Raw genomic sequence first — 25,775 nt, 5'->3', positions numbered from 1 at the left:
GGTGGGGCATGAGGCGCCTCACCGCCACCATTTCCTTTATGACAGCTTGTCCACATTTTGAAAAAAGGAAGCGTCTTCATTATTGCCCTTTGGAGGGGGCAGGTAACTTCTCTAACCCGTGAGGATCACCTCTCTGCCTGTCACCAGGATCTCCCTCCTAGCTCTGGGCCGTGTGCTCTGGCGAGGCCCCCGGCCCATGTGGAGAGCGTTAGCAGCATCATCTCCTGGTTCTCACGTGCTCTTGTACCTCCCAGGTCCCCATATCGTGTGTACACCCAAGAGGCGCGGTAAGCCACCCGCAGTCCCTTGCTGTTTCTTTCATGGACTGTCTGACGAGGTGGCTGCACCTCTAATCAAAGGGAGTCAGTTCCAGCCCAGCGTCCGTGTGAGAGCAGCAAGTTATGAGCTCAGGGTTATTCAGAGAATTTTTAATTCTAGCTTCCTTTTTTGCTTTAATAATGTACCGAGTTTGATACTACCTTTTCCGGTTCGAATCATGTTTCTGCCTCTGTCTGACATTCGGAAAATTAGAGCCGGTTCCCTGGAGTTGGCTGTCAACAGGAGCAGCAAGCTCCTAGCCCGGCTCTCTGCTGTCTTTGACCTAAGGAGGTTTGGGGCTCTCGGTCCTGCCCTGGATGCGTTGCAGTGTGCAGAGCTGTGTCTATCTTTACCTCTTTTCAGGAAAGCATTCTCTGGGTAAACTGGGGTCTTTGGCAGTTGGGTTAGGATAAGGACTGGTCCCCTAGAGCATATTTAACTAGTGTTCACTTGTGCCATACTGGGGTGGGGGGCGGGCATGTAGGAATTGTTTGCAACATATTCAGTGAGGTGTATGAGCCTTTAAGGACTTTGGGGTCTGAAGTGTCTTTCCCCACAGAAAGACACTTGCTTTTTAAAAACTTTGAGCAGTGTTCTGTGTGTGTGCGCGCAGGGCCTGGGGGTTCGGAGTCCGGCCTCTCCCTCCTGGAGTGTGTTCTGACTATGCTGGTCATTTGTGTGGGAAGCTTGCCTCCCTTCCTGCTGCTGCTGCTGCTGACAAGAGCTCAGTCATGTCCAGCTCTTTGTGACCCCATGGACTGCAGCCCGCCAGGCTCCCCTGTCCATAGGATTTTTCCAGGCAAGAATACTGGAGTGGGTTGGCAGTTCCTTCTCCAGGGGATCTTCCCGACCCAGGAATGAATGGAGCCTGTGTCTATGGCGTCTTGTCTCCTGCTTTGGCAGGTGGATTCTTTACCATTGGTACCACCTGGCCTGGGTTTTAGGGCCATGGGCCCCCTCGCGTCGGGTCCAGCCACCCCTCCTGCCACCGTGTCACATGACTAGCTGCTTCTAGGCACTCGGAGCCCAGTTGCCCTCCCTCCGTCGGGCACGAATGCAGGTGGGGGCCCTGTGCCCGGATCTTCTCCGGTTGGTGAAGGAAGGAGACGCGTGATCTGGCCATTGCCACCCCGAGCAAGTGCTCCAGTGGTCAGGACCCGTCCAGGAAGGGGAGAGGGCGTGTTAGGTCAGGGTGAGATAGAGCCTGGCCTCCTGGATCTGTTTCTCAGAGTTTCTCCAGCTCTGGCTTCAGACTGGGGAGTCCAGAGAGCAGCTCAAAGGCAAGAGACCACCTGGCCTGGGACACTTGCCCTGGGCCAGAGGGCCTGGAGATGGAGCGGGCAGATAGCAGGGGGGTTGTGGTGATGAAGATGCCAACCTAAGGAGGGAGAAGGGAAAGCCACTCGTTGCGGACGCTGACACACGTGACTCCCGCCTGCGGGTCGCACCACAGGGCCACAGAGCAGTGTCGTTCCAAGTCAGATAACAGTCTGAACTGAACTCGCCCACGTCAGACAGCTGTACACACTCCTGAGTTCTCCGAGCTTGTTATAAAGGTGGTGTGATTTCTGCTCCTAAATTATTTTAAAAAAAAAATAGACTTGAAGCATTTGGCAGGGCTGGGTCTTGCCCTTTGATGCCCCACTTCTCTCCCTGCCTCTCTCAGCTGTTCCCAGTGGCCCCCGCCCCCCTCCTTGCTGCCAGGTAAGTGGAGGGGCGTCTGGGGGTGTGACGAGGGTGTGTGTGGGTCCTGCTCCTGGCTGGCCACCTTGGGGACTCCCTTGGTGCTGTGCCCGTGAACCCCACCCCGGTCCCTTGAAAACTGTGTTTCATCACTTTGGTTAATTAGAGACTCAAGAGTTTCAAACCACACATAAGAGGCGTGAATGATGTGATATAAATATTGTTGGAACCCTCTATTGTGGTTTCCCTTTCTTTTTTTTTTCCCCTTCTATTTTCATTTCAAAGTTTAAGCAGTAGCGTTGAATGACAAGACTGTTTATAGAAAGACAAGTTTCTTGGCTCATCTGACGTGCGTATACAGTTCTGCTTATCGTGGATAGTAAGAAAAGGTGCGGGCACCAGAGGGCATTGAGGTGTGACTTGAAAGTCTAGTGAGTGAAAGTTGCTCAGTCGTACCCGACTCTGTGCAACCCCATGGACTATACAGACTATATTCTCCAAGCCAGAATACTGGAGTGGGTTGCCTTTCCCTTCTCCAGAGGATCTTCCCAGCCCAGGGATCGAACCCAGGTCTCCCGCATTGCAGGTGGATTCTTTACCAGCTGAGCCCCCCGGGGAAGCCCTTAAAGTCTAGATGTGTCATGGAGACTGTGAGCATGCATGGTTCTCGTGAATAATGAAGTTGACCACCAGCCTTTCACACTGTATTCGGGCCTGTTCGGTCTTTGTGAGCCGAATCTCCCTGTTACCACATAACTGGTACATAATTGGGCTCCACGGATTGGCGGGGGTGGGGTGGATGGGGAGGGTCTCACATCGATTGGAGCGCAGGCTGGCTACCTGCTGGACGGCTCCGAGGGTGGGGGCTCGAGCCAAGGGAGCGTTTCTGGGTGCGCCCGGTCCTTGAAGATGTTAGTAGGTGCTGCCTGGTGAGATGTTTGGACACGCTGGGTCTAGTAGGTTTCTGTTACAGTGTTCTCGGAGCTTTTGCGCCTTGAAGAGGAAGTTTAATATGTGGCATTCCTAAATGTATTTCTCTGTGGGACCCTTCTCTCTATCTCTCTGTGTTTCTCGCTCGGTAAATTTCAGTTCTGTGAAATCCCTGATAGATCCCTCTGGAAGTAGCTCTCTAGTCAGCACTTGGAGGATAAGCCTTAGGGGACAAGTGTGGTGGAGAACATAAGCCTGGAGACGCCAAGTTGGCACCAAGCAGCAATTTTCTGTGGGTCTCCTGCTATTTCACTGTCTTTAGAAAAGCATTCCTTTCAATGTTGGTGGTTTAAAGGACCATGAAGCATGAAATAAAAGGTAGTTAATGAAATAGCATGGTAATGTTTTAAACAGTTTTATTTTCCAGTAGTTTTGTGAGTGAGACCATGGGATTTGAGAGGAAATAAGCTGTGAATGAATTATTTGTGCAAGCCTTGTTCCGTAGGAGACACAAGGTAATACGTTAGCACACACAGAGAGATCATGAGAGCCAAAATCTACGGTGGATTTAAAATCTTAACGGACAGAAATTGTTGGGGGCTTGGTGGTGGTGGTGGTGGTGGTGGGGTGATTAATACCACATGTCCCTAAAATCTTTTCGTCTCATTTTTTCATAAAAGTTTGCCAAAGCTGTTTCTAAGGGTTCCTCTGCCTCAGCGGGGGTGCAGTTCCCTTTTCATTGCTTCGTCCCTGAGCAGACAGTGTAACTGAGGGATGAAGGTACCATTGGAGAAGCCGTCCCAGGCCTGCCCTATGGGCCTCTCTGCCCAGCCTGGACCCTCCGGGCTCCTGCCTCTCCTGCAGGGCCGCCTGCTATTGCCCAGCGTTGGGCCTGCACATGTGCAAGCCTGGTGGGTGGATGGGCACTCCCGCCTCCCCTCTTTGCAGTCCTCAGGGACCTTGACTCCTAATTTGGGGTGAATGGGCCACCCACAAGGAGAGGCCGAGCAGGGTGGCCGCTGCCCACCTGCCTCCCTTGGGTCGGCCTGTGCCTGAACCTGGCGGGGTCAGGAGGAATCTGGAAAACTGCTGGTTCTAGACGCGCTCGACCTATTGACGTTACACTCTCAGTGTATTAAAACTTGGAGGGGAGCGTGGACTCTCTGCCAGGAAATGATCCGATTTGTCCATTTTATCATGTGTTTGTAAATCCTCTGGGTCATTTTCTTAGGTTTTTGGCTCAAACTCTCTTAAACACAGTTGATTTCAGAGTTACTTCCAAATATCTGCCCTGTTCCTGTGCTCCTTCTGTGTTCGCTATTTGTTGGCTCCAAGTAATTTTCTGTAAAGAAAACGGGCTTGGGGCTTATGATTCCACATGAGCAACGTGGCTATGAGAAGGTAGAGTCTCTGAAAAGGGAGGAAATTCACGCACATTTTCATAAACGTGATGAGCAGATGCGCAGCTCTCTCGAACCTCCTCTGAGTGGCTGTTTCCCAGATGTTGGATTTTTTTTTTTTTTTTTTTCTCTTTCTCAATTTTGTGGATGGGGGAGCCCTAGTGTTCTACAGGAATGGCCAGATGGTGGGTCCACGCCCAGAGGGGCCCCCGATGCCGGCGCAGGTCCCACGTCCCCCAGCTCTGCGAGGAGGGCCTTTCCCCCAAACAGGAGCCCGGGCCTCGGACTGTACACTCTCGCCCCATCCACGTCTGCTGCCTTGTTGGGAGATGGTGCTGTTGACTCCCGTGTGTGGGGACCAGCGTGTCCTTGGCCCTCGTAAGCTGCCTGCCACCCCCGGGGCTAGTGGGGCCCTCATTTCACTGCACTGATCTGCGTGGTCATTTAGCCATGTGGGGGGAGCCCCGTGTCCCCTCCACCCGCACCCACACAGTGACAGCCACCCTCCCAGCCTCTGTGGCCATTTGGAAGTCATCTGCCTCATTCCCCGTTGTCCTGGAACAGCTGCAGCCTCTGCTTCTGGGAGAGGGGAAAGAACATCTGTTTTCTCTGAGAGTGATTTTTAGTTTGCGAGCATCTGTCCTTGCGTTTCTGGGAAAAATAGAAACAGCCTGGGAGCCCTTTGTATCAGACCCCAGGGTGACCGCGGGTAGAAGCAGAACAACTGACTGGTGGGTGGACTAAACGAATCCCCAAGTAAATCTGGCTGTGAAATCACAGGGGAATATAGTTCATCTCACAATCAATCATGGGAATCGAGCAGTCGGCTCAGCACCAAAGAGAACAGAAAACGTTGAGGTGTTTCAAAGGACGGGGACGTGGATTCCTTTCTCTCCCCGAACACACTACCCAGCTGTAACTGAAGAACATCCCTGCAGACACTCGCAGCTCCATTTTATGGTTTTCAAGAAAGTTGAATGAATTAAATTTCCAATTAGGTGAAATATTTTACTTCACCAAAAAGAAACTCAGGTCTGTTTTCTGGCTGATGTTACTTACCTATGATTTAAAATAAGCATTAATTGTATTACTAGTTCTGTTTAACAACTGATGTTTGGAGGAAGAGGGTGGGTTGATTTGGGAGAATGGCATTGAAACATGTATAATATTATATATGAGACGAATCGCCAGTCCAGGTTTGATGCATGATACAGGATGCTTGGGGCTGGTGCACTGGGATGACTCAGAGGGATGGTATGGGGAGGAAGGTGGGAGAGGGGTTCAGGATGGGGAACATGTGTATACCCGTGGCGGATTCATGTTGATGTATGGCAAAACCAATACAATGTTGTAAAGTAATTAACCTCCAGTTAAAATAAATTTATAAAAAAAAGAAAAACCCAAGTGAACTTTTTGGCCAACCCTTACCTCTTCTGCACATTCAGACCTTTGACATTATCTAAACACAGCTGATATATTTAGATACAATAATTATAATTAATTATGCCATATTGGGTTTCCCAGGTGGCGCTCGTGGTAAAGAACCCGCCTGCCCATGCAGGAGACATAAGAGATGCGGGTTCGATCCTTGGGTTGGGAAGCTCCCCTGGAGAAGAGAATGGCAACCCACTCTAGTATTCTTGCTAGGAGAATTCCATGGACAGAGGAGCCTGGTAGACTACAGTCCATGGGGTTGCAAAGAGTCTAACACAACTTAAGCGACTTAGCACTCACAGTTATGCCATATGCTTTTTTTTTAAAACAAAAACAAAAACAAAAAGCTTCTGTTGTCCAAGTTGGAGAAGGCAAAGGCAACCCACTCCAGTATTCTTGCCTGGAGAATTCCATGGACGGAGTATCCTGGTGGGCTACAGTCTGTGGGGTCTCAAAGAGTTGGACATGACTGAGCGACTAATCACGTCACGTTGTCTAAGTAAATTTCTGGGGGGAAGAAAAAAGGTGTCCTGAGATGACAGCCCTTACTTAGATTATGTAATGAGGAGCTGCTTAGCCTGTAACTACAGAGAAGTTTCCTGTGGGTGAGGGGAATGGACTCCTCCCCACCCGTTGTCACACAGCGCAAGCGGGACTTTGGGTGAATAAGGACGTCAGAATGCAGACGTGGACTGCTCAGGCCAGGCCCTTTTATCCAACCCTGTCCGGGAGCCACACAGTGTGGCGGTCATTACCGACTGACCACAGTTTGCCAATTGCTGGTTGGGGAACTTAGCGTGGCTCCTCTCTGGGCATCTGTACGGAGCTTTGTGTATGGAGCTATATGGCATTTGTATAAATGCCGCGATGGGGTCTTCCGGCCAAGGCAGCAGGGGAGCCGGGGGAGGTGGTAATTGACGTCATAGTTGGGTGTCAGGGACCAGAACCACCGGTCTCATCAGTGACCTCAGGTCTGTGCCCCGGGAAGGGGTTGCACGTCTGATGCGTGCACAGCTTCACTGTGTCCAGTCGCCCATCGTGAACAAACTAACTGTAAATCGAGTACCTGCGTCTGTCTGACTGTTATTCTGGAGTAGAGCTGTGCAGAAGATAAAAGCGAGTGAGGTGGCCGGGAGGTGCGGAGGAAGAGGAGCAAGAATTCGGGTGGCAGAAACGTCTCCTCAGTACAACCCAGCTCTGAACAGACGGCACACTGAGAAGTCCCTTCCTTCGGAAGCGGTTTACTGTTGGGGTGTGGTAATTACCCTGCAGGATGGAAATAGAAATATAAATACATAAGAGAATTCGCCACCTGTGCACTTGAAATAATAGCATCTGTTATTCATGAATATCCTAATTCCATAAATTGTCTTAACACTTCAGGCTCCTCTTCAATTTGCAAACCACAGTAAAGTCTTCTTTCTCAGCTGTGTTCACCCTCAGGCTTGGTCTTGTCCCATCTTTGGACTGGACCTCTATCAGAGAATTCTGCACCCTAGCAATCACTTGTTTTGGTTTTATGGTTTTGTTGCAGATATTTCTGATGTGTGCTGTGTTGTTGTTCAGCCACTCAGTCGTGTCCAACTCTTTGTGACAACATGGGCTGCAGCACGCCAGGCTTCCCTGTCCTTCACCATTGCTCAGACTTATGTCCACTGAGTTGGTGATGCCATTCAGTCCTCTGTTGCCCCCTTCTCCTCCCGCCCTCAGTCTTTCCCAGCATCAGGGTTCCTTCCATTGAATCGGCTCTTCATGTCATGTGGCCAAAGTGTTGGAGCTTCAGCTGTAGCATCAGTCCTTCCAATGAATGTTCAGGACTGATCTCCTTTAGGATTGACTGGTCGGATCTCCTTGCAGTCCAAGGGACTCTCAAGAGTCTTCTCCAACACTACAGTTGGAAAGCATCAATTCTTCGTTACTCAGCCTTCTTTACGGTCCAACTCTCACATCCATACATGACTACTAGAAAAACCATAACTTAGACTATATGGACCTTTGTCGGCAAAGTGATGTCTCTGCTTTTTAATACACTGTCTGGGTTTGTCATAGCTTTTCTTCCAAGGGGCAGGCATCTTTTAATTTCATGGGCACAGTCACCATCTGCAGTGATTTTGGATATGATGTGCAATGATATGAAAATCTTTGCCTGGCAGAAGGATTACTCTTATACTTATTAGAAACACTTCACTTTTAGGAAGAGTCCATTTTTAGCTTACCATGATTATGGCAGACTTGTTTGACTTGGCAGTTTATGCCCACTGACTGTTACGTTTGCTCTTGTATGGGGGGGGAACAGGGGAGGGAGAGTCCTCCTCTTCCCCTCCCCAGGCACTCCTTCCACGCTCTCTCTCGTTTTGTTTCTTCTCCGTCAGATTTAGGTTGTGAGTTGTATTTCCTTGAGACCCTGTAAGGATCTTCAAGCAGATTGCTTTTATCCATCTTAGTTTATACCAGCATTCAGCACAGAAACGTTGCATTAACACATCTTTTACTGTGTTGTGCCAGATTTGTGTTGATGCCAAAGTGCAGAATATCTCAGTACCCGTCTGGGGAGACTTAATTACTGAGACTCACGCACACACATGCACGCAGTTAGAAGGCAGCCTCTTCCAGGAGAGAGACTCTCCTGACATGAACCCGAGAAGAGCATCTGGGGGACGGCTCCGTGTCCTTTCCAATTTACCGCAGGACATTAGGGCAAAAGTTCTTCTTCTTGGCACAGGGGAGCGGGGTGTGGGAATGCCGCAAGTCCCAGACGCACATTATGTAAATTGAGGTCCTTTTCAGGCAGTTGGATTAGAGTTGGTTGCTTTCTGAAAGGAAAGTGGTTAAGAGCAGTTATGTTAGAACATGTTTCCCTCGCTGGCATCCTTTAGTGCTTAGCGTCTGTGCTGTTGGTTCCTGTGGTTCTTGCTGTTTCAGTGTCTGACTCAGCATTAAGTCTGGGCTTGAGTCCCAGTCGCCTGCCCGCCCTGCACTCGGCCAGGTATGCAGTTCTGTCAGATAGAAGAGGCTGATGACCTGGATGCGTGTTTTCTGTGTCTGTGAGTCTGTTCTGGTTCTGTAGATAAGTTTCTTTGTATACTTTTTTTCTTTAACTTGACTCCACATGTAAGTGATATGATACGTGTCTTTCTCTGCCTGCCTTTACTCCGTGTGCTGCTCTCCAGGTCCATCCACGTGGCTGCAGATGGCATTATTTCATTCTTTTTCATGGCCGAGTAGTATTCCATCGTCTGTGCGTGCCACACCTTCTTTAGCCGTTCATCTGTCGATGGGCATTTGGGTTGCTTCCACGCCTTGGCCTTTGTCAGTAGCGCTGCTGTGAACACGGGGGGTGTATTACCTTTTTGAATGATAGTTTTGTCTGGATGTGTGCCAAGAGTGGGATTGCTGGGTCATGTGGAAACTCTTCCGTTTTCCAAGGCACCTCCGTACTGTTCTCTGTAGTGACCGCACCAACTTAACATTCCCACCAGCAGTTTCCAGGAGGGTTCCCCTTTCTGCACATCCCCTCCAGCACTTGTTATCTTTTTAATGATGGCCATTCGGACCCGCATGAGGTGATACCTCACTGCAGTTTGATTTGCCTTTCGCTAGTTATTGGTGGTGTTGAATACCTCTTCAGGCGCCTGTTGGCCGTTGGTTTTCTGATGGGTCTTCTCATTTTCTTCTCTCGCTATTACTTCCATGGTGACAGCCATTGATCAGACGGGCCTCTCCTCTGAGCACCCACGGCATTTGGTCCCACCACAGGCCAGCTGGTGGTACATATTTGGCCACGTTTCTGTCACGAAAAGTGATTCATTTAGGAAAAGAGCCTGGGCCCTGTCACTTCAGAATTCCCCCACGACACTGTGTGTGTGGCAGGTTTCTGAATCACTGAGGATGCTGATGTCTCTGGGACAGAGGAACAATTAAATCAGCTTTTGTCGAGGTCAGGGATGGGGTTCTTGTGCCTGGAGTACAACTGGAAGGTGCCGTGATCGTCAGGGCATTGGTTTGACTGTAAAACAGGGTAGGGGTTTGGCTTTGAAACTGGTTTCTTGCCTCCTAGTTTCACAAGCCTCCCGGTGGACCTGGGTTCAAACAGGGGATACTCTGTAAAGTCCGTGTGGTCATAACATCTCAAGTTCACGGGCATTGCGGTGTGCAGGGCTTGCCCCTGAGGTGGCCGTCCTTCCGTCCCCAGAGCAGACGGTCCACTGAACTTGGCTTCAAGCCTGCTCTCTGGGTCGCGGAGCTGGTGAGGGCCAGAGGCAGATCCAAACCTGGGCTTGGAGCTCTGCGTTCACGCCCGGCATCTTCGCAGAAGGCACCTTTGTTTTATAAACCGTTCGCTGGTTTACTGAGACCTCCTGCACTGTTAAGACCTCCTGAGCCCAGCCTTATCTTGCAGCACAGATGCACAAGCAGAACTTATTTCATTTCAGAATTCATACTGTAAAATGTAATCCTTGTTAACGCCGCCGAATCTGCCCCTTTTCTCATTTGTCTGAATGTCTGTGAATGTGGGGAGTTCCAGCTTTCAGTCACCAGCTCCAGACGGCACAGGGCAAGTTTGCCTGTCAGTGGTATTGTTGTAGACGTCATGTCCACGTTAAATTAGTCTCCACAAGCAGAAATTGCCAAAAGCAAAATCAAAAGACAGATGAGGACATTGCTGTGTTTGTGGCTCATGTTACAGGGAGCTAGCTGCTTTCTCTAATATTAGGTCAACAGAAAAGCAGATAAAGGATATAATAAGGGCTTACAAAAAAGAAAACACACGTGACTCGGACTCAAGTCCTGGTGTCCTCTGAGGCCTCTCTCCTTGGCTGGGAGGTACTGTCTTCCTTCTCCCTGCGTCGTCTCGTGGTTGCCCCTCTGTGAGCCTGGGTCCTGATGCCTCCTTGGGAGGACACCAGTCACTTTGGACAAGGCCCACCTGTGTGACTTCACTTTCCCTTTCACCTCTTCATGAAGACCTTGTCTCCAAACACAGTCACATTTTGCGGTGCTCAAGGTTGGGACTTCAGCGTATGACTTGGAGGGGGACTACAATTCAGCTCCTAAGTTCCATGACATTGGTTAAGGGATAGTGTGTTGACAAAGCAAGGGGAAAAATTAGCGCCCATACATTGTTGGAGGCAGGATGAAACTGAGCCGACCTCTTTGACGAATCATCTGGCATTATCTGTTTAAATTCAGGTGGATTCCTTTGACTCAGCATCCAGGAACTCCTAAAATGATACCTCTGGGAGGTTCTTAAATTGACAGCTGGCTCATGATAGCAAAAGAATGGAAAAAACATTGTCAGTAGGGTGTGGGTTGGTTATGGCTACAAAAAAAAATTCCTTTATGGACAGATAGAGAGTGCTCTGAGGAGAAGCAAGGTATAGAACAGTGGCTCAGATGGTAAAAAAAAAAAAAATCGTCTGCAGTGTGGGAGACCTGGGGTTGGGAAGGTCCCCTGGAGGAGGGCATGGCAACCCCTTCTAGTGTTCTGGCCTGGAGAATCCCCATGTACAGAGGAGCCTGTGGGGCAACAGTCCATGGGGTTGCTAAGACCCTACTGAGTGACTTAGCCCACAACATTGCATAGCATGTTATGTTTGGATAGAAGTGTAGGAAGGGTTCGTAGGTATCTGCAGAAGACAGTCTCTGACGTTACAGAAAATGTGATGAGAAGTTGGATGTGGAGGCTGGGCAGCCAAGGGCCAGGGGTGAGACAGAAACTTCCCACTCCACACACTTTGCGTGCGCGTGCCAAGTCGCTTCAGTCGCGTCTGAGTCCTTGCGGCCCCATGGACTGTAGCCCTCTAGACTCCTCTGTCCATGGGCTTCTCCAGGCAAGGATACTGGAGTGGGTAAGCCGTTTTCTACTCCAGGGGATCTTCCCGACCCAGGGATCGAACCCGCATCCCTTCCGTCTCCTGCGCTGGCAGGTGGGTTCTTTACCACTAGCGCCACCTGGGGACACTTGGGTGCCTTTAAAATGTTCAATCCTGAAGGTCTTTATAAATAAATACTTTCTTTCCCTTATGAGGAACTTACGAGGTCATTCATAATCGACGTGGTTTGAGGTCATTTTTTAAAAAATGAAATATTCTAATTAAGATCATTCTTATTTTTAGAACTCTTATTTTTCTTAGAGTCATTCATGCGGGACGTTTTATGAGGGCACTGAATGTATAGCTGGATCGTGACTGTGCTTGATCACTTGGTCACCAGTTTGGTCCCCAAAACAGGTCCTGTGTGTCCCTGAGCAGACCTCTTTCTCAAGCACTCTGGCCTCAAGGCTTGTGGGGCAGTAATTATTTTTTCATTCTACCGTAGAATGTGTATGAATCAGTGTTCCGGGTTTTATTTGGCTCAGAAATTCCCATGCAGGGAAATAACTATTTGGCCTTGGTAATTGGACCGCTTTGGTTTTATCAGGTTGTTCTGAGGCGCTTCAGGGTGACGCTGTGGCGGAAGCTCTTGGCTCCTTTAGTTCCCTGAGCTTTGCAAAGCGCTTTCACATTCACGATCTCATTTTATTATCAGATGAACCGCGAGGTTTGTTATTGCCATCTTTTTCTGGCCCACGCACTCACAACCTGGCCGTCTCACAGGGGGTTGGTGACCGGCACCCAGCTCGGAGGCTGCCCGGTGTACGCTGGCTTTGCCAAGGGCAAGAGAGAGTTGTCGGTCAGCACTGCTGTGCGGTTAACACTTGAGGCTGATGGACATCGATCATGCAGTTCAGCGGGGGCGACTTTGGCCCCCAGAAGACACTGGCCGGGTCTGGTCTTCAGGACTGGGAGTGCGTTGCTGGCCTCTAGTGGTCGGAGGCCAGGGATGCCCCTCAACACCCTCTCAGGCATAGGGCTGCCCCCGGACAGAGGTGATCTGCCGCAAATGTCAGTGGTGCCCAGGATGAGGAATCCCAGTGGAGCCTGTGGTCCTCAGGGCCAAGCACATTGGCTTTCAGGGGAGGAGCACTTTGGGACTTTTGCTTGAAAAGAACCTGGGAAGCCGTGGGGCTTCAGAAGGGATGGAAGGAAGAGACACAAGACACAGAGGCTGGGGAGAAGGCTGGAAGACGGGGAGCACGCCGCCCACTGTCCCCCACCTGGAGATCTCCAAGAAAGGCATGCGTCCTTCCTGGGTGATGGGCTGCACCAGCCAAGCCACCTGTCCCCACCGCGCATCTCAGAGCAGCAGGCTGGAGGGAGGTGGCCTGTCCCCGGCGCTGCGCTCTGGGCACCTCCTGGCTCACCCCCAGGGCCGGACCCGAGTGGCTGCTGCTGGCCTGGCCTGGCCTTGAGGGCTGATTCCCCTCCGACCCTCCTGTGCCAGGTCACCTGCTGATGTTGTGTGAAAACAAGGCCCCCCTCCCCCCCCCAGAGCCCTGGTGCAGCAGGGGTGGAACCCGGTGCAAGGGGGTTCTGTTGCAGGGTCCCTCTGACACAGTCCGGGTTTCTCCACACACTTCTCACTTGGATGTGCCTTACCTGCTGTTACGTATTTATAAAATTTTCTAGTTCCAGAATCACAGTGGAAAATACCTTTAGGTTATTTAAAATATTTCTGCCTTTTTTTTTTTTTTGGTAAGTAATTTTCATTCTTTTTTTTTTTGGTCTTTGCAGGACACTAAATTGTGGATAATAATGGAATATCTTGGCGGGGGCTCTGCACTGGACCTCGTAAGTATCACGTCGGATGTTGAACATGCAGCAGTGGTCTTTGTTGTAAATATGATTCTGTTTACATTTCTGTCTCCCTCTTCAGTTGCATGAAAAAAGGGCCAAAATACTCCTTGTAATAGGGATTTCTGCTCCTGACACGTTGCTGAAAAGTAGAGGTTCCCTTGTGAAGCCAGTTTTTGCTGTATCATGGGAAACCAGTGAATTCATTCCACGCAGCCACGAAAGGTGTTGCCTGCTCAGTCTGACCTCAGAACAGTTTCTAATTTTTTAAAACTGGTTTGAAGTTTTGTGGCATTCAAACACCATCATTGTTTCCCGTTTCAGATGGTAACTTCACTTCTAAAACTTGCGTGGAGCGTTTTCATTTATAATTCATTAGAATTTTTAAAAATTAAAATTTGGTTTCAGGGGTAAGAGACAGGCACAGCGTCACACGTGGGAGCGGTGGTCAGGCCACGTGTGAACGCACGTCTGTCTCCTGGGTGCGCATGCAGAGGGGCCTCGTTGCGCCCGCAGTGTGTTTCTGGGGGAGCCGACCCCTGCTGGTGGCGGTGTCTCCTGCCTGGCCTGGACCTAGCTGCCTGGCCCCCACACACGGTAGTGGCAGCTCAGTGTGGGATGACCTCAGAGTCAGAGTCTGCGATTCGTTTCTCATGGTAAAACACGGTTACATGTTGGCCTCAGGGAGATGCTCAGAGATCACCAGCAGATCATAAGCATTACTTGGGTCATCCTTGAAACATAGTATATGTAAAACAAAGATTTTTAAAAGATCTCACACGGCTGTTTAGCACCTGATATCTCACCCCAACGTGGTCATGCAGTGAAATCAGCGTAATTAGCACTCTTTTTTTCCCTGACCGCGGGGGAAGGTAAACCTCTAAAACTGTGTATATTATAAAAGGCTCTGTACCCAAGTTTAAAAAAAAATCACATAATGTTATAAACCGTAAAAGCAATTGGTCAAAATAGAGTTTGAAAGGAAATTTCAAGAAAAAAATTCAACACAGTCCCAACAATTGTATTTAAATGGAAAAGTGACAAAATAGCTGGATACACTTTATGACTCGCTTTGCTTTTCCATAAATATACGTATTACACAAAGAGCTTTCTTTCTTTCTTTTTTTTTTTTTACCCTTTTGAGAACTACTACAGAAATGTAGAAAATTGCCTCATTTTGTATAATTAGATTTACTATTATCTTAAGTGAATTTCATTTGTGGCATGTGTGAAGTTATTTGTGGAGATGCTTTCCCAAAGCTGAGCTCTTCAGAGCAGCAGTTCTAGTCTCTAGGTGCTTTATTTATTCATTCCTAATGCCACCATAATTGAATTTATTTCTTTGGATTTTTGAGTTGAAGTCTGTGAAATCATGGACACGGCAGTTTGCAAGGCAGCGTAGAATTCTCCTCTTATTAGAAAAAATCCCATCTGGTGTGAGTCCCAGCAAAGAGCCATCCGCCTTCTTACATCAGTGGCTCCAGGCACCCTTTTTGGATGTCCCCAATTCATCTTATTTTAGTTGAGGAAACAAACACTCAGAAATTAGGTGTCCCAGCCAGCAAATGGAGCTGAGCTTTGCACGTTGTTGTGACCAGCTGCAAAGCCCTCTTTGTCATTTCTCTCTTAATCTCTTACTTTGTTTTTTTTTTCTTTGCTGTCCTGACTCCAGTCCTCAAAGAAGATGCACGTTAATAATAATGAGATACAGGAATTATTTATTTATGTTTTGAATGTTGAAGACTATTATTAGGATTATTTTGAGAGGGTCTATTAAATGTTTATACAAGATTTAAAAAACTGGAGTATGGCTGCATATGACGGTAGTTGAATAAATGGGTTTGGGACATTTCTTTGAAAAATTCCACCTTGCTTTATCTAGCGTCTGTGTTAAGGGACACGGTGCTGACGCGTGTGTGTGTGTGTGTCTTTGGAGCAGCCCGCGTACATGAGGCCCGTCGGGGGAGATGACCGTGTCTTGTTAAGGGCAGCGCTCTGCTGTTTCCTGGAGCACAGAGGTCTCACTGGCGCTGTCCTCGCTGTAGAGACGTAACTTCGTCTTCATGCACCGGAGCTGCTCTAGCGTGACGCCACAGGCCCGATGGCCTTTTTCACTCTGCATTTTAGTCATCATGCCTTTTTACTGAGGCTGTAAGACAGTAGTCTCAATGACACCTTAGCCTGGGGCAGGAAGACGGCGCCTTCCTTCACCCAAGGTTACCTTTGAGCGTGTTGCGTAGCTAACGCTTACTTTTCCTTTCTTTTCATCTGGAGTTGAGGTTCCGAGTGGAGGCAGACAGTGGATTATACTGCATGTGGGGAAGTGCTACAAGGAAGGGAAAGTAGCGTGAAGTCAGCTGGGAGAAGGGGAATGAGGATTAGCAACAGAGGGTCTGACAAGGAGAGATTTTTCAGTGATCACAAGATGTCAACATTACAGCAGGATCTAAGGAATCTAAGAAGGAACCGGGCTACATGAAGCAGCTACATGAAGCGTAAGGGGGCTTCCCACACGCAGTGGTCAAGAAGTGCCAACGCAGGAGACATGACTCGATCCCTGGGTCGGGAAGATCCCCTGGAGAAGGAAATGGCAACCCACCCCAGTATTCTTGCAGGGAAAAATCCCACGGACAGAGGAGCCTGGAGGGCCTGCAGTCCACGGGGTCGCAAAGAATCGAATATGACTAAGTGCACACACAGCAAGAACAAGGCTATATAAACTGTCACTCAATCAGGCAGAGATGTTTGACAAACTTAAAAAACGAATATGCAGCATAAGTTTTAAGAAGTAGGGTGACATACGCATTAATGTTTAGGGCAAGCTGCTGTGGTGGCCGCCCCAGACAGTGTCTCACAGGAGATGGGAAATTCAGTTCTCTCCCGCACGTGGGCTCATTGGCCTTCAGGCCATGTGGTCGTCAGGGCCCTGCTGTGGTGGGTGACTTCCTGTGGTCTTAAGTCCTTGTCCTCTCCGGCAGCCAGTGTTTCAAAGCCAAGACTAGGACTAGGAAGGGGCTCTTCTGCTCATATTCCTTTGGTGAGAGCTTGGTCATGCGGCCAGACTTGGTGGCCGTAGAGGCCAGCAGACGTGGTCCATAGTTGGGTGGCTGCCTGCAGGCTGAGGGTTTCATAAGAGGAGGGAGGGATGACAGACTTGGGAGAGGGATTAGAGGTCACCCAGAGACAAGGAGCGACTTCCCTGTGGCTCAGATGGTAAAGCGCCTGCCTACAATGAGGGAGACCCAGGTTCAATCCCTGGATTAGGAAGATCTCCTGGAGAAGGAAATGGCAACCCACTCCAGTATTCTTGCCTGGGAAATTCCATGGACAGAGGAGCCTGGTTGACTACAGTCCATGGGGTCACAAAGAGTCGGACACGACTGAGTGACTCCACTTTCTTTCTTAGAGATGAAGAGCATTCTGCATCCTTCCCCCTGCCCCCCAGTCTTTGTTTTATAGAGATTATTGGAAGAGTTCCACAGTCCTCTTAACTGAAGAGACTGCTTGGAAACGCGTTGTTAGTGGTGGAGAAGGTGAGTCCCTACAAATTGAGTTCTGTGCTCCAGGGAACAACTGGACACCCTTTACAGTGAATTTTGACCCTGGAAGGGCTTCCCTGCTCTGTAAATAAAATAGTCTTTCTCTCCCCGCCCCTGCCTGTGACTCACTGGTGGGTGGGTTCTGGGCCAGACATAAAAGGGAATAACCATCCATGCATCAGTCAGAGAGCCAGCTCTCAAATGGTCCAGGGAAGAGGTTTCAGCTCTTACCTCCCGTGGGTGAGATGACTCCAGGCTGCCATGCCGTTCCTTTCCGGATGCTTGATCGTGGGGAGGGAGGGGGTCCAGCCAGATGTTGCGGGTTGTCCGCCCGGGTGACTGCTGGTGGAGGAGATAGAAGCCCTGTGTGGGGACAGCGGTGTGGCCAGTGGGGTGAGCCTTCTGCGCGCTGTGCCGGGGAGGAGGGCACATCTGCCAACTCCTCTGCCTCCTCCTCCTTTTGCCTTCGGTTATGAGAAAAGTGCATTTTTCTTCATCTTGAGTATCTTGAGTATTAAAATTCCCACAATCTACGAACTCAGAACTAGACGCAAAGGCAGACAAGTCGGAGCTTCCGGACTTGTGTGCTTCGGAGCAGTCAGTGTGTTCCTTGAGAACAAGACTCCAAGGCAGATAACTTGGGAAGGAATTCGGTTCTGCAGGTTGAGGTGTGTAGTGAACCGTCCTGGTCTGTGGTGACGGCAGGCAGGACCCTGTAGCCCACCAGGCTCCTGTCCATGGGATTTTCTTGGCAGGAATGGTGGAATGAGTTGTCATTTCCTCCCCCAGGGGACCTTCCCGACCCAGGGATCGAACCTGTGTCTCCTGCATTGGCAAGTGGATTCCTTACCACTGAGCCACCATGAAAACCTCTGTGTGTGTATACATGTCATCAGTTCAATTCAGTCGCTTAGTCGCGTCCAACTCTTTGCGACCCCATGAACCGCAGCACACCAGGCCTCCCTGTCCATCACCAACTCCCGGAGTTTACCTAAACTCATGTCCATTGAGTTGGTGATGCCATCCAACCATCTCATCCTCTGTTGTCCCCTTCTCCTCCTGCCTTTAATCTTTCCCAACATCAGGGTCTTTGCAAATGAGTCAGCTCTTCGCATCAGGTGGCCAAAATATTGGAGTTTCAGCTTCAACATCAGTCCTTCCAATGAACGTCCAGGACTGATCTCCTTTAGGATGGACTGGTTGGATCTCCTTGCACTCTAAGGGACTCTCAAGAGTCTTCTCCAACACTACAGTTCAAAAGCATCCATTCTTCTGCCCTCAGCTTTCTTTATAGTCCAACTCTCACATCCATACATGACTACTGGAAAAACCATAGCCTTGACTAGACGGACCTTTGTTGACAGAGTAATGTCTCTGCTTTTGAATATGCTATCTAGGTTGGTCATAACTTTCCTTCCAAGGAGTAAGTGTCTTCTAATTTCATGGCTGTAATCACCATCTGCAGTTATTTTGGAGCCCAAAAAATAAAGTCAGCCACTGTTTCTACTGTTTCCCCACCTATTTGCCATGAGGTGATGGGACCGGATGCCATGATCTTTGTTTTCTGAATGTTGAGCTTTAAGCCAACTTTTTCACTCTCCTCTTTGACTTTCATCAAGAGGCTCTTTAGTTCTTCTTCACTTTCTGCCATAAAGGTGGTGTCATCTGCATATCTGAGGTTATTGATATTTCTCCCGGCAATCTTGATTTCAGCTTGTGCTTCTTCCAGCCCAGCGTTTCTCATGATGTACTCTGCATATAAGTTAAATAAGCAGGGTGACAATATACAGCCTTGACGTGCTCCTTTCACCATTTGGAACCAGTCTGTTGTTCCATGTCCAGTTCTAACTGTTGCTTTCTGACCTGCATACAGGTTTCTCAAGAGGCAGGTCAGGTGGTCTGGTATTCCCATCTCTTTCAGAATTATCCACAGTTTATTGTGATCCACACAGTCAAAGGCTTTGGCATAGTCAATAAAGTAGAAATAGATGTTTTTCTGGTACTCTCTTGCTTTTTCGATGATCCAGTGGATGTTGGCAATTTGATCTCTGGTTCCTCTTCCTTTTTTAAAACCAGCTTGAACATCTGGAAGTTCACGGTTCAAGTATTGCTGAAGATCTGATGACTCTGGGGGACACACAAACCTGTTTGCAAGGGAGCGGACGGAAGTGTCCAGCTCAAGTATTGGAGAATTTTGAGCATTAGTTTACTTAGCGTGTGAGATGAGTGCAATTGTGCAGTAGTTTGATCATTCTTTGGCATTGCCTTTCTTTGGGATTGGAATGAAAACTGACCTTTTCCAGTCCTGTGGCCACTGCTGAGTTTTCCAAATTTGCTGACATACTGAGTGCAGCACTTTCACAGCATCATCTTTTAGGATTTGAAATACATGTCGTATCACATAGCAAAAAAAATTTCATCATGAGGGATTGATCTTTCTGCTTTCTTTCCCCCAAGGTTTAAAATTTAGATTTATTAATAAAAAATTCTGGTGCAGGGGTAGCCTTGGAAATCTGTCAGCTCCCAGGCCTTCTCTTCGTGACAGCGCGTGTTTTGATACCCGTGGCCTGTGTTAGGACAGAGCCAGACTGCCCGGTGCCCTCCCTGGCAAGCCTTGAGAGGTGCCGGCTTTGGATTTCTGTCCTGACCTCCCTCCTTGCTCGGGCTGCAGGCTTGGCGAGGTGACCTCGACCTTTATCGTTGGCCCCACTTTGATTCATTCAGCAAAGTCGTTTTCTCTGGTTCTTTTGGTTATTTAATTTTTTTAGCGAGGTGGGGCAATTCCTTTTAAATAGGTTTTAACCGTGTGGGCAAAATATCTGTTTTGAAATGAAGATTTCAATCTTGATTATTCTTGTTCATTTAAGGTTGACTCTGTCCTGTCATCTCATACTTTTTCATCTAATTGTTTAACCTTAATTTTTTTTTTTTTTCCTTGTTAGTTAGAACCTGGCCCTTTAGATGAAACCCAGATTGCTACTATATTAAGAGAAATACTGAAAGGACTTGATTATTTGCATTCGGAGAAGAAAATTCACAGAGATATTAAAGGTAAGAAAGCATCCTGTTTATGGTCCTTTGAAATCCCTAAGGCAGGTAGAAAGAAAGGTTTGTTGCAGCGTTTTAACTGTGCTTCTCTTCTCAAGGGAAGTGGTTCTGTGGGCACGTGGAGGGTGCCTTCGACGTGCCTGAGTGGGTGGGGCCCCTGAGGGGCTCTCACCCAGGATGGGTGAGGGGCTCTGAGGGGGTCTTACCCACTGTCTGCTGTTGTCAAGATCTGATGACTCTGGGGGACACACAAACCTGTTTGCAAGGGAGCGGACGGAAGTGTCCAGCAGCCGATGGCAGGGTGTCTTGGCTTTTATTTTGCAGCTGCCAACGTCCTGCTCTCTGAACACGGGGAGGTGAAGCTGGCGGACTTTGGGGTGGCGGGCCAGCTGACAGACACCCAGATAAAGAGAAACACCTTCGTGGGCACCCCTTTCTGGATGGCGCCCGAAGTCATCAAGCAGTCAGCCTACGACTCAAAGGTGAGGCTGGCACCTGGGCTGGCGGGGTCTGTGGAGGGCAGGGGCGTCCCTCCTGGGCTCCAGCCTCACAGTGCATCCTGTTAGGGTGAAGCGTGCGCCTCGGTTAGAAACAGGGTTCTCTTGCCGCCTCAGTCAGTCCCTTTTACGTGTCTGGTCCCCGCTGCTGACAGTGTCTGTCTGACGGGGCAGGGGACGTGGAGGGTCAGAGGCCCCGGTGGCCCACCTGGTGGAGGTGTCCAGGCAGAGGCCTGCAGGGCGCAGGTCTGTGGAGAAGGGCCGGGGGTGCAGGGGGAGCCCAAGGAGTGGGTGAGGGCAGAGGGCCTTGGACAGGAGGCTGAGCAGTATTTCAGGGACCAGGGCAGAAAGGATCCCCAGGAGAAACCAGTCACAAAGCTGGAAGGCTGGAGCCTGGGAGGAGGTGTACCTTTCATGGCCACTGCAGACCCTTCCTGTTGTCACATTTAGGGGAACCCACCCACCCACCCACCCAATTGGGATTGTTCTCAGAGTCTCCTTACTCCGGTCTCTCTTGCCTATCACGTGCTGCACTCTCCCAGTTTGTCCGTCTTCTTTTTTCCCTATTGCCCTTCAGCTTGGTAAACTGTTTAGTATGGGCTTAAAAAGCCTACCAGGACCCCCGCCTCCTGGATCTGATTTCACACCTGCATGCCAGGCCGCTCTGTCTCAGCCGCCTGGATGCAGCGAAGTCTCCACGTGGGCACAGAGCAGAGGCTTCTCTAAGCCAGGATTTCCAGGCAGACAAATAGTTAACTCAGATACTTCTACGTTCCAGACACCACTACTTCTCTTTAAGTGGAAATCTTCTTAATCCCTGGCAGATCCCCCCACCTTGTGAAACGTAGCACACAGAGCGTAGAGTGGCTTTCACTGGGGACCTGAGCTCCACGTGGTGAGCCGTCACATGGGTGCTGAAGTTGCTGGAGGGGCCTGTCTGTAAGGGCCGAGGTGGCCCTGGCCCTCTTGCTGTTGAGGGCCATGACTTCCATAGGCTCATGGCCTTGGAAGCCGCTGGCCAGTAATTGACGGTAGGTTTTCAGCAGAGCTGCCTGGCTTTTGGTGTGTCTGTTGCTTGGGTGCCTTGCCCTGTGGCATGGATTTGCCCCTGAGGCTATGTCTGATCTCTTTTGGCCCTTTTCCTGGAGTCATAACATTTTTAAGGCTCTACAGGAATTTATTCAGTTTGTTCTATTTTAAGCTGAGGCCCATTTATCATTGGCTTCCCTAGTGATTCAGATGGCAAAGAATCTGCCTGCAGTGCAGGAGACCCAGGTTCGATCCCTGAGTGGGGAAGATCCCCTGGAGGAGGGCATGGCAACCCACTCCAGTGTTCTTGCCTGGAGAATTCCATGAACACAGGAGCCTGGCGGGCTACAGTCCCTGGGGTCACAAAGAGTTGGACACGGCTGAGTGAGGTTCACTTTGACTTTTTTTCACTTTCTTTTATCCAGGTTCACAGGTCTAGATTTTTAGGCAGGGCTGGGACTAGAATCCAAGTTTCTTAACTTCTCTGATAACACCCCTGATGTTTCTCTTTTCTTCCTTACTGATAAGTTAGCTGGTCAACTCTGGCCCCCTGTGACTCAGGATTCAGATTTTTACCTTCTCAGGTAAAATCTCTTTTATTCGTCACTGCCTACTTCACACTTCCTCAAGAACTATCCAGCCTTCCTGAGACTACCCCCTCCCCACCTTTCCGCCTGAGCGGGGTGGGGGCCTCTCCTCGTGTTTACTGAGGGCAATGCTCTGCGCCATGGAGATCCCAGGACATCAGGAAGCTTGGCTGCCTCTTCCCTGGAGCTGTCTAGATCAGAATGCTCTTCTGTGGTCTGCAGATGCTGCGGCATTCTTTTTTAGGCAGGTTAGAAGATGCTGTCACAGACATACAGGAAATGCACGCTTGGTTGGGGAGCTTGAGAAAACACGTCCGACCTCTCGCAAACCTTTACCCACCTTACATTAGACTCTCTTGTTGTTTAGTCACTAAGTCGTGTCCAACTCTTTTTGAAACCCCACAGACCACGGCCTTCCTGGCTTATGGCAAAAAGCCGATTCTTTCGTTCACTTGGATCAGACCCAACAGCCCTTAGCTGGAACTCAGTGTGAAGAAGTTTGTGAAATGCGCCTCCCCGGCTTGTTGACACAGGAGGTGTGGGAAGCGCAGATAAGGTGCAGAGCGTGAATGCGGAGCTTTGTCAGAGGTCTGCCAGCAGCGCCTGACAAAGGGCCTCTGCCCAGGGGCCGCCTCCCACCCGAGGCCTGTCTGGCAGGGCGGTTATGCTCGCCTGAGACACACACTCGGCTTCTTGCTGGTGCCTGTCTCCTCCCCGCATCCTTAGACAGTCCCCCCACTGGTCTCTGCGTTACAGGTAAAGAGTGTGTCCCCTGGGGAAGCCGGGTGCTCCTGGCAGTTTCATTTCAGGGCCCACGTGCTGATGATTCTCAAAAGGGGAAGCAGGTGGGGTGAGGGTGGACTGTACCGGCCTCCCCAGAGCCTTCATTGCCCTGAGCTTAAAGGGGCATCGGCCTCAGTGTTGTGTGTGTGTCTGTGTGTCTAGAACCAGCTTGGCACAGTCACTTCTGGAACCAGTACGTTTGGTCCTTTGTCATTTGCCCCAACTGAGAATGCTGATCTCAGGTCTTGATCTGAGCCCGGCATTTCTAAGCCATGTTAGTTCAGAGGCCTTTAGAACCTTCTTCATTATTATTGTTCTCTTTAAGGTGACTTAGTGAAGCTTAGTTTAAGATGCCCACGGGCACAACCGTGGAGCGGGGGCTTGGGCCGAAGACCTTTCCATCTTTTCCCCCTTTCTCTGTAAGGGGGATGATGTCCGCGGGTGGGCTGGACGGGGGCGGGGACCTTGCCCCCTTCTGTGCTCGTTCCGTTCTGCCCCTGCTGTGGCTGAGCCCAGCGCCATGCTGGGTGACTGACGCTTCAGTGAGCCAGCGCGGCGCTGGGCGTCGGGGGCTCTGACCGTGAGCTGGTTCAGGGGGGCCGAGAGGGTGTTGGGCGACACAGACGCGGGCTTCTCAGCCCTTCAGAGACGAGCCAGGAGGAGAGGAGAGACATTTGTGCTGGAATTGTCGATCGACTTCCCTGCTAGCCACCCCCGTGGAGGCTGAGTGGCCAGCGCTGGTGTTCTCCTTGTAAACAACTTTCCCCTTTTTTGGTCTCAAAAGCAGCACTTAGTCTTTAATCTGGAAAATACTGGAAAAAATGAGACAAAAGGAAAAACATCTGTAGGCCTAGTACCCGAGCACAAGCTAAGTTATTTTGGTGTCCAGTTGCGTCCGAAATAACTGTTTGCAGTCACCATGGTGAAGGATGAAAACAGGTGATGTGTTGATGGAAAAATAAAGATGAGTGGAGACACAGTAGGACCGGCCCATCTGTTGGAATGTGTACAGCCAGCTGGGCCACTGGGTACGTGACCAACCCTCCCGTCCCGATGGCAGCCCATGTCCTCCCCGGCTCCATCCTCAGGACCAGGAGTTCCCACCTCCTGGCTGGGAGGGATGCACTTTGCACGCGGGGGAAGGATGTGAGCGGAGAAAGCATCCAGCTTTATCCCAGCGCGAGGTGTGATGGTGGGGCCGCGTGTTGCTACAGAGTCGGCCACAGACGGTTTTTATACCTCTTGTGCTACTTACTGTGTTTCTGAATATTGCATCTTATTAAATAGTTTCTTATTAAATCCATTTTGAGCTGTGTTGTAACTAGTTATAACTGTTATTTGGGATTCTCCGTGTTTTTTTTTTTTCTCCTGTCTTCCTTTTTTTTTTTTTTCCTGCTGCCCCGCACACTGTGTGGTATCTTAGTTCCTTGAACAGGGGTCGAACCCATGCTCCCTTCAAGAGACTCATGGATTCTTAACCACTGGAAGTCCCCCCTCTTGTGGTTCTTCATAGAATATTTTCTATACATAAATGTTTTAATGCCACTTAAATTGTATTTTGTCTGCAGAGATGTAGCCAGGTGACTTGTACTTGGTATTACTGCAAGGGTTTTGAGAGTTGCTGTTCACAGTACTGCCCCACTTGGGTCCCCTCACCCCCACTGCTCATCAATAATGGATAATTCTGTGTTGTCACTTTTAGGAGAATGCTACGCAGAACTAACCACATACGGAAAGAAAATCTGTTCACGAGTAAAAGCTGCAGTTCAGTTGTGATTTTTGACTTAGTCTCATTATTGAAAACCACTACTTGTTTCCCTTAATGGCTAATTTTCCAAACGGTGGTAAAACAGGTCTCCTCTTATGCCTCAATTTTAGTTGCTTTGGAAAATGATTGCCCTCTCCCATGTAATTCTTATTTTAAAATCCAGATACATTTTTACATTTGATGTCGTAAATCCTAGATACCGTAATAGACAAACTCAGTTGATTCTCTATCACCGTCATTGGTGAATATTCAATACTTTAGTCAAGTTAATGTCTCATAGCAAGATAGTCATTCTTCTAAGGTTTTAGCATAAGTAATGCTGTTTTTGAATATTTTAGGCATCCTTTACCATTTTCTAAATATAAAATGTATTTAGGATCGATTCCTAGAAGTGAAATTAGTTGGTTTTAACAAGTGTGGGTATTTTTATGACTTCTGCATAATGTCGAATTGCTTGCCATTTACTCAAGTGCCAGTCAGGGTTTCCAAGTCAGTCAGCAGGATGTTAGATGAATGCAGGGGGAGCCTGCGGGCAGGAACACCACTCCGGAGCCCCCACAGAAGCCTTAGGGACAGAAGACAGCTCTGAACTAAGCTGGGGGCAGGAGGGGTAGGTGGGGACTCAGGGTGCCAAGAGGTCAAGAGCCACACACCTGGCAGCTGGTTGATTTAGGAGGAACCAAAGTGAAGTTCCAAGGGTTGGGCCCAGGCTCCTGGCCTGGCGCCTGGGAACAGGGGTCGCATTTCATCCTGGTGTGGCTTTAAGGGCTGTGCTGGCTTGTAAGCATCTCTGGATGCGGTGGCTGCAAACGTGCCGTGGTCCCCGGACACGCCAGCTCCACTGACCTCAGGTTGCCTGTCCTGTTGACTCGGACTTAAACGAACATGGAACGTTTCCCACCTCCGGCAGCCAAGGGAAGAGGCGTAATCGTCAGAGCCGGCTTCCACGTCGAGGCAGAAGATGTTGTTATTACATGTCCTCCTGTGTGTTGACTTGTTTGAAATTACACCAAAGGCTTTATGTTTAACAAATTTTTTCAATTAAGAATGAGTATCTTATTCAAGACCTCAAAAGCACATGGAGGG

The 25,775-nt window shown here is 49.5% G+C and overlaps 1 protein-coding gene across 5 annotated transcripts in view; it reads left to right on the top strand.

Annotated features, from left to right (window-relative positions):
- Positions 1-25,775, top strand: part of STK24 (serine/threonine kinase 24) — a 141,721-nt gene that overhangs the window by 103,701 nt on the left and 12,245 nt on the right. For all 5 annotated transcript variants that reach the window (XM_055542887.1, XM_055542888.1, XM_055542889.1 and 2 more), the window contains exons 3-5: positions 13,379-13,435; positions 19,920-20,028; positions 20,350-20,507. In XM_055542887.1, the coding sequence (XP_055398862.1) occupies positions 13,379-13,435; positions 19,920-20,028; positions 20,350-20,507 (324 nt within the window). The remainder of the gene's footprint in view (positions 1-13,378; positions 13,436-19,919; positions 20,029-20,349; positions 20,508-25,775) is intronic.

Source organism: Bubalus kerabau, chromosome 12, assembly GCF_029407905.1.
Source record: "Bubalus kerabau isolate K-KA32 ecotype Philippines breed swamp buffalo chromosome 12, PCC_UOA_SB_1v2, whole genome shotgun sequence".
Classification (NCBI taxonomy): domain Eukaryota; kingdom Metazoa; phylum Chordata; class Mammalia; order Artiodactyla; family Bovidae; genus Bubalus; species Bubalus kerabau.
Note: the sequence above shows the minus strand (reverse complement) of the source record. Positions and strands in the feature narration are given on the sequence as shown.